This window comes from Amia ocellicauda, chromosome 19, assembly GCF_036373705.1.
Source record: "Amia ocellicauda isolate fAmiCal2 chromosome 19, fAmiCal2.hap1, whole genome shotgun sequence".
NCBI classification, from domain to species: Eukaryota; Metazoa; Chordata; class Actinopteri; order Amiiformes; family Amiidae; genus Amia; species Amia ocellicauda.
The window spans coordinates 13,710,262-13,719,062 of NC_089868.1; the positions used below are offsets into that span (position 1 = coordinate 13,710,262).

General features: G+C 40.1%; 1 protein-coding gene across 2 annotated transcripts in view; it reads right to left on the bottom strand.

The window, feature by feature from the left end:
• Positions 1–8,398, bottom strand: part of tgfbr3 (transforming growth factor, beta receptor III) — an 89,327-nt gene extending 80,929 nt beyond the window's left edge. For both annotated transcript variants that reach the window (XM_066692504.1, XM_066692503.1), the window contains exons 1-2: positions 8,197–8,398; positions 975–1,122 (exon numbers count right to left, since the gene is read on the bottom strand). In XM_066692504.1, coding sequence (XP_066548601.1) covers positions 975–1,035 — 61 coding nt within the window. In that variant the 5' untranslated portion in view covers positions 1,036–1,122; positions 8,197–8,398. The remainder of the gene's footprint in view (positions 1–974; positions 1,123–8,196) is intronic.
• Positions 8,399–8,801: the final 403 nt, after the last annotated feature.

Genomic DNA, 8,801 nt, shown 5'->3' on the forward strand with positions numbered 1-8,801 from the left:
AAGTAATCCCTGCATCAGGAGTGAAGCAGAGTTAATGTAAGCACAGACCTGCTTATTTCTGTATGGCTTTTATCACAAACAGTGTTTGTTTCTGCTTTTGTTTTTAAAACCTGGAGATTTTCCTTCTTAGTAACCAACTGTTCCCTAATCTGAACTGTAATTACTACCTTTACGTAGCAAAAAGCACTCATTAGAAAGGTATATAAAAGGATTTACAGAGCCACTTTTAAGCAGTAATCTGGCAAAAGTTAATAATTGCTTTTTAAGAGTGACTACAGCTAGACTATATGTTGTGGATTCACAGCAAAATGGAATTTGCTTGAGCTTATTGACATTTATAAAATACACAACCAGGAAAAACTGCTTTAATGGCATCTTTTCGACCATCTCATTGTAAAATCAATCAAGTATTTACATGTGAACCCATTCTGAAGTCGAATATGTCACTTGCTTGAGTGCTGAGAATTAAACTGTCAGCAGTTTATTAGCGAAGGTCTGCACTCCTGAGCATCTTGTCTGAAGCTGTCTGGCTGCAACCCCACAGAGAAACGAGAGAGGCAAATCCCGACAGCGAGTCTTGATTTGTGTCTGAGAAACGAGACATCAGCAGCCCTCACTCTGACAGGCCTTTCTTTGAAAAAACCCTACTCCCTTACTCCTTTCACTTCCAAACCAAAGACAAGACACCCTGACAAAGAACACCATAACAAAACCACTCCAGAGCTACAGTCAGCCCTCGACAGAGAAGTAAGAAAAGGCTAAAACGGAATATCTAATTCGATTTGAAATGCTAGTGCTGTGGAATCGTCCGCTGATAAAGTAAAATCCTCACGAGGAAAAGAAACACAAAAATCTGTGACAGCCAATGCAACCTAAGCTCTCTTTTTATACAGAGTGGACTTAAATCATAGGGGCCAAGGCTGGTTTTAGGGACTAACTCATATTAAAGTGATTAACGGTGAAACAGAACTTACCAGTTGAGGCCAAGGAGCAAAGGGTGAGGAGCACTACGGCCACACTTCCACCGGCAGCCATGATGCTAAAGCCGCAGTCTGCTCAAGATCAGGCGGACGAGAGTCTTAGCCTCCAGTGGTCCCGGTTTGAAGAATGCCAATCCCACCTCTGCGAACAAATGAAATGTACGTTAAGGGTCAGAGTGCATACCTGGCACGTGATGAACAGCAGGGATCTCGAATCTGGCTCATGTTGACGAGGAACTGATGTGGACAGGCAGAAAAGTCAATAGTCTTGGGGCTAGAGGCTAATAGTAGGGGCTAGTATTACATCATGTCCGTTTTCTTATGCCCTCTGCACTAATCTTTTTGACTGTGGATGTTGAGACTTTAGTGGCGGAGTTGAAAGGGGAAAAAAAAAAAGTCACAATCAATATATTTAGGTCCCGTAAGTTTGTTACGAAACAATATCAGAAGAACAATATGTCTACCTACCCATGAACTGCAAATTACAAAACAAATACCCTATGTCAGTGTGTTACCAAACCTGTTGCTTTAATCCTAAACACCAGTTCTGCACTTCTGTGTATGCGACACCCCAACCCCACAAACACAGAGAGGTGTCTCGTGAGCGCCTCAGACTGACGTGTAGTGAATCGTATGCAAGGACGGCATTTTGTGCATACTGTCTGCACTGCTGAGGTTTTTTCCTTTCTTTGTTTTCTCAGAACAGTACCCATTACTCTAGGGAATAGCGGGACTTTAAGTGATGTAATTCTGTTTGTTTTCTTATCAGATAACCAAGAATACTTTGTCAAATAGGGAATGACACACGCATCTGTCAAAAAGTCCTGAAAATGTTTATACGCAGATCATTCTGGTAAATCAAATATATTTGCCAGCAGTATTATGCCTCTCGCCCTTCTCCTGCAAACAAAGGCTCAGGTTAATAGAAAAGAAAAGAATTGTCAGTAATTCCTAAAAGCCTTTGAATATTATAATGGGTTTCATGTGCGCCTCATACACATGCTGATATTATGTTTCCCATTGGGAGAAACATGAGGTTTGAACATTTTATTTCACTTCTAGTCAACTCCTAATGAAAGTAGGCAATAACTGTTGTTTTTGTTCAATTAGGTTGTTGGAGTTACAAATCCTCAATCTTACCCCTGCTTCCACTTCTTCTACTTGGAACAAATATGAGCTAGTAGGCTAAATGGAGATTTAATGTTAAACAAAATGTTTTCTAGTTCATGTACAGTAATATATCCAAATCTGTTGTAAAAGTATTATAATGAGTGACAGAACAATGTATTCTTTACAATAATTGATATTAAAAGAAGCAGAGAATTTAAGAGAGAGATTAAGTTCAAAATCTATGTTCGTCACGGGCAGATGCAAGTTTTCAACAGAATTCAACAGTCTTTTCCCTTGAGATGAAATGACAACCGCACCTGCAAATTTCAGTATGCCGTCCTTTGCCATTTTCATAATACTGCCTGGATTATAGCATTAAAGCCTCTTATGAAGAAAAAAGGGGCTGCCCAGTATTTTCTGACAATAGTACACTAACGCCACCGACACACAAGGAGAAACCCAAGGTTGCTCTTTTGGATTTACACTCCCGTCAGTCAGATTAGACCCCTGGTAGGTGATGTGGCAGGCCGACTCTTGGACTTGAATCCCATTTGCACTTTGCATTGTAATAAGAAGCTTTAGGTGCTCCGGTAATACAGAAAGGAGCAATCTGGGAAAAGAATTAGGAGGAGGAATTTGCTGGTTGTGGTGGTACCATGGTAACTCACAGCTAGGGGACCACAGAGGATACGATACAGAGAAGAGTGTGAATACACAGCACAGGTACGTGACCTTACCAAGCACAAAAACAACACAGCCTGCGTACTGCATTTATCCGTTTAAGGAATTCACCCATGTTGGGAAAAAAAAAAAAAAAAAAAAACACACGCACACAAATAATAATGGTAATAAAACGCACCACTTCAGCCTTCGTGAAATACAAGACCGTGAAATACTCACCTTGGTGCCAGCAGTGTGTCCACAATAACAAAAATCCGCGCTCAACTAAAAGGTTACTTCAGGTGAGTCTCTCACCAAAACAGGATCTTCAAGGTTTACCTTCTGGATTTGGGCTAATTTGTACTTGCACATATCCTGACTTATTCTGCAAAAGTAATCAAGATTAAAATATTGGCTATGGGTATTTTTAAGTTCTCTTCAAGGACTTTTCAGATTTCAAAGGGCTACACACACAGGTTATCTAATGCAGAAACTGCAGAAAACCAAGGGCAGGAAATTTGTCTCTTCAAAGTAAAGCTATAATTGTAGTACCAACTCTGGACATTTAGACTGCATCAGGAATAAAAATCAATATTTAACTAGCTGCTTAGCTTTAAAATTAGATGCATTGCTTTGGGAGCACAGTTAGGTGCTTGGGCAATTCTCACAGCTGCTTAACAAAGGAGCTTTCACTCGCTGGCTGCAGCTGAATGCAAACTGTAACTTAGAGTGTCTTGGAGGGTAAATCAGGACGCATTTTGGCATGTCAACAGTTTTACTACTAGTTGTAATGCATTAAATTCACATGTGGTTGTTCATATTTAGCAATTCAACTGCCTTTTGTGAATGCACTGTATACACTATGTATGAAGTAATGGCGATTATCAGGTGCCCAACCTACTTTCGTGGGTGTGGTGTAGAAGAGCTGCGTAAGGGCAGGACCGGACTGGATACAACAAATGGAAAAATATATACATGTCCATTCCTTAGTGATAAGAAAATGAATTGAAGGGGGAGATTCCACAATGAACAGCAGTCTCAATTCTGCACCGTCCTGGTGCCCGTATTATTTGCATGATTAAAACTCACAAACCACTAACTGATCGGGTTTCAATTGCATTTAAGAGAAAAGCTCTGCTGTAGTCAAGAAACCAATACAGTACTAGTTAGTGGATATGAACCTGCATGCCGCTGCCTAGCATCACCATATCACCTGTGTTGCCAATGAGAATCAATACATACAAAAATAATACAATAAAATATAAAGGATCCTTCAACTAATCTGTGCATCTTAAAGCTATCATTATTATTATTATTATTGCAGATGTTGTTTATACCTTTGTCCAAGGTGACTTATTCAAGAGCGAAAAAGTTATAGTGCAAAAACTAGATATTGTTTTAAAACAAAATGTAGAATATACACCAAAACATGGGGGAACTACAACAGAGGACTGAACAGAACAGGAGACATCAAGTAGAGCAAATAGGATGCAAGACCAGGGAGTATACCGCACATGAGGAGAAATTGGGACAATTTAGAGGGAGCAAAGTCAATGAATCACAGGGCCTGCAGGTGTAGTCTGAAAAAGGTGAGTCAAGGTTAAAGTTAGAAACAAATGCACCAAAGCTTAAGAATAAATGATGACTCAAACAACAAGAATCAAGCCCTATGAATTATGCAACCACTTAAATAAAGGAAAGGGGGGGAAAATCCAGTTTAAACAGAAAATCCTAAAAAGTGATAATCCGATATGAAGACCCTGCTAAGAAGAGTTTAGTCTAAACAAAGGCAAGCTTTACTGCACATGGAGAACGGAATATGTCGAGCTGTAATGTGTTTATAAGAGCAGATTTGCTCATTTATAAACAATTGAATGTATTCTTTTCTCCTGAAAGCACAGCTGCAGGCTGGCTCGGAGCGATGGAGCGGGTCAAACACTCGGAGCAGAAGCCCCACTGTGGCCCAACAATGAGCTCCTCTCTGCTCGCGGCCCTCGGCCCTGCTGGAATTTTTGAGCGTATGAGTCACAGTAAGAGATACGAACTGTAACGTTAAGTCGCTTATCAGTGAAATTTTAACATGTGTTTCTGTTGCAGATATTACAGCCCTGCTTTATTTATTTTACAGTATCTGTCAGATATCAGGTGCATAAACAATTCTGTGCAATGACAGCCACGTAGGCTACACCTTTAATACATGTAGGTGCCGACTTTCAACTTTCAATCTTATTTCCAGAAGTAAAAAGCCAATAAAAAAAAGAGCACACCACATATGTATACATATTTCAGGCGCTTTGATGCATTTGCAACCAGATGTAGCTGACAAGAGTGTGTGAAAGCAGGTCGTTTTAGAAGTAAAATGTGTCACACTCTTGCAGTCAGTGTTTTGCCAGAATATAGGCCTACAACTAACAATACAAATACTGAAGAAAAAAATCATACTATCGAAAACTGGTTTGCCAAGGCTTACGGAAAAGCACAACTTAAGTTTGTTCCGAGGAAATTACAATGTTTATGACAGCTTCTCTGAGCAGGGACAGCTATAGATGTCTGGTCGCTTCACACACTCACAAAAGGCCACTTTGCTCGTTTTAAATATGATGTTTTTTTTGTGTGACTTATTTGAAGACAAATGCAGTCACCCCGAAATCTGAAGAGTAAAGGATCTGCAGAAAGCAGGGACAAAGAAGTGAAAATAATCTTGGACGCTGGCTTCCCGGCTAGCCCGAACAAAAAAGCCTCTTCTCGGAGTTTATCAGTGAAACGGTGAGGCATGATTCACACGTCACCAGCTCCCTCTCCGCCTGGCTTGACAAGCTCTTTGTGACCTTTTCACCAAAGCCTTTTGGGGAAACAGATCTCATCTCACCCTTGGAAAACTCCTTTCCTCTGGCCTGAATTAAAGCTCAATTCCTGCCCAGCAATCCTTAGAGATTCTTAAAAGAAAATCAAGACAAAGTCAGATCGACTGGTTGAGATCCAGCAGAGTTTGTGCCCAAGGTGAGCTTCAGTCATAAAGTGAAACAGTAGATATTAAGAGCATGCGTCTTTCTTTCAGTCTGATATTTTGGAATACCAGCTCTGTGTTCCTGAACCAGCCACCAGCACGCTTTTATGACCTTCTTTAGCACTTTTCTAATTATCCTCATTAGTATCAGTGTAGTACATACTGGAGACCACACTTTCAGTGTCGAGAATGATAAATCAGACCTGCGAACAACGGTTCTCAGTGACTCTCTCACAAGTCAGTTGAGGGATTGCCAGTGAGTGCCTAACTACTGTGACAAGAGTGACAGCCCGAGTGGTTTGAAACACAAGGGGAATCCTTACAACAGTTCCACAGGGACTTAAAACAACATGGCTTTAACGAATATGCAAAACCATCTACCAATATACCAATCAAAAATAACAACTATCACTTCTCCCTTCCTGTTCATGCATGTATAGATAAAACAAGATACGGTGTGAAAACTACTATTAGAAATTAATTAAAGCAGGGTAACTTGAATTGATTTCATGATACATAAAATAAGGTATCTTGAGGGGTTTTCATTTCAGGTTTAAAATACTACATCAGTGCTCACCCAGCGATGAACTGCACTGCACCTAAGGCAAGCAACACTCTTTTTCAATGGCACTTTTATTTTATATAATTTCTGTTTCTGTCTTGTCTGTTTTCAGCCGTCTTTGCTGTTGTGAATGGTAATCTATCTGAACAGAACAGAGGGAACAGCTTATGATTTTAGTTTTTACAACAGGTTTATTTATAACAATAGTACAACTTGATCCAGGACCTCTATGGATACACAAGACTTGCTCCAGGGAGCAAACTGTGCCATCAGGTGTTTATTTTGGAGGCATACCTTTACAAAAAAGAGCGTAATATTTGTTCAGGTGATAAAGCCAAGAATAACAATAGTATTTGAAAACAAAGAAGTGAGTTTCTTTCTAAGCCAAATCACAAACTTTACTTGATTCTAGTATCAAAAAGTTTTCATGATGAGAATCATATACTTCATAGAGACTGAAATATTGCTATATATATATATATATATATATATATATATATTAGAATGACAAGTTCATTTTCTGCTGAAAAGCTACTCTACTGCATCCATGCAAATTTAAAAACTCCCAATGGAGTGCATTTCATTGCATATTAGAGATGTTTTCAATTAAATGCATCTATTTTTACATTGAAGTCTTATTTTCCCCTTGTGCTTTTCTTCGTCTTACCAAGTTTAGCTTTCATTGCCCTCCTATTGAATGATTCAAGTTAAGTCTCTTGAACATGAGGAGCTATTCCAAATTATATATAAGTAATAGACCACTATTAGTACAATCCTGCTGAAGCAAGAAAGATTGCAACTAAAATCCTCACCTTCTGAAAAGTTAGTGATGGATTACCAACAAGATTGTGTTCAAAAGTCTATCAATATATAAAACACCACAATACTATTTAACACCTAAACCTAAGTGGATATTATGAGTATGTCTTCATCCAAAAAATACAGCCAACGTTACTTATACGTAAATTTCAAGTTAAAGGCAGGCAAAGTCAATACTATAACACACCAACCCATGTGTTATTTAAAAGTCACATTTTCTAAGAGGAAACCTGACTGTTCAACCTCTACCATGGTATGCGCAAAATCAAAAAAAAAATATTGAAACACGTTTAGCTGCTACTTGACAGATGGAGTGCCACATGACATGTCACATTAAAATTAAAATCCATGATACAATCAATCCCTTCCCACTTACAATCACGTACAATCAGGATGGCTTGGTGTCCACTAATGATTACAAATGACAATGCAATTTCACCATGCAATACACGGGGGTGTTAAAAACAAGTTCAAGGTCCAGATCTTAAAGAAATCCCCAATGCTAAAATCAATATGAGGAGTGCTCGAGTGAAACACTTGCAAGAAGAGCCCATGAAAACACAAACTGCGTGTTATGAGAGGCAAGAAAAGCCAATGCACCTCTATCTAAGAAACACATGAGACATGAGTGGACACAAGATTGCACTACAGCATGGTCATCTTCGGAGGCAGGGAGGGGGATCAAATGCAACCACACCGTGCTCGATCACAGTCAGGTTGTCAATCTTACTAAAATGCGCACTGAAAAGTTGGTTGCAACTCACAATAACAGCGCAAACTGGCCCGTTTTAGTGCGGCGTGTGTGCATCCACTGCACTGACGGGAGAGCGGAAAAAAAAACTGCCCCACGCCTGCCGTGCAAAGGAGGAAAGCATGCAGCATATTTGTGCACCCGAGAGACTGGGGTAAACATGCAACCCCGGGCAGATCCACCGTTATATCCCTGCCTGAGACTGTTATAGCAATGCACCTTCTCTAACAAACATGATACCGGTCAAAGCACCCCTAAAGAGGGGGGAAAAGGCTGTACATGTTGAGATAATAAACGCTGCACGTACCGCACAGGGGAGCTCAACCGCGTCCAGGAGCAGCTGTCGGGCAAAGCGGACTCCTTCCTTCACACTGCGGGTACTCCTCTAAAAACGGGCTAAACCGCCGTGCTGGCGTGAGTGTCGCTTTTCGGGGTTACATGGACTCCTGTAGAGTTACTAAAGTTGCACGTCTTAAGGATACATAGTCTCCGCTTTCACTATCCTGTTTTGGGGAGGTGGGACTACGGAGGAGGACCCAGGTCGGACATGAGGTGTCAATCAAGCGTGGCGCCACAGTTCATTGGCGGAGAGCGCAAGGAGGGTGGGATGAGGAGAGTCATAGTCTTGGGCTTATTTTAATACTAGCTTAAAAATACGGTGTTAAAAAAGTTATTTTTTTTCTGTCCCTCAAACCAGACGGTGGTTTGCGAAAACGCAGTCTGAAAAGGCAGTTGCCAAATAGTTTCATTCGCTTTGCACCCTGAAATGACAATGAAAATGTAGGACACAATACTGAATTCAATATTTATAAAATGTATGTTAAATGTATACATGTATTTAAACTTGGTATCCTTAAATATGTGTTTCAGTTGCATAAACATGATTCAAAAATGAAGAAGAATGTTACAATT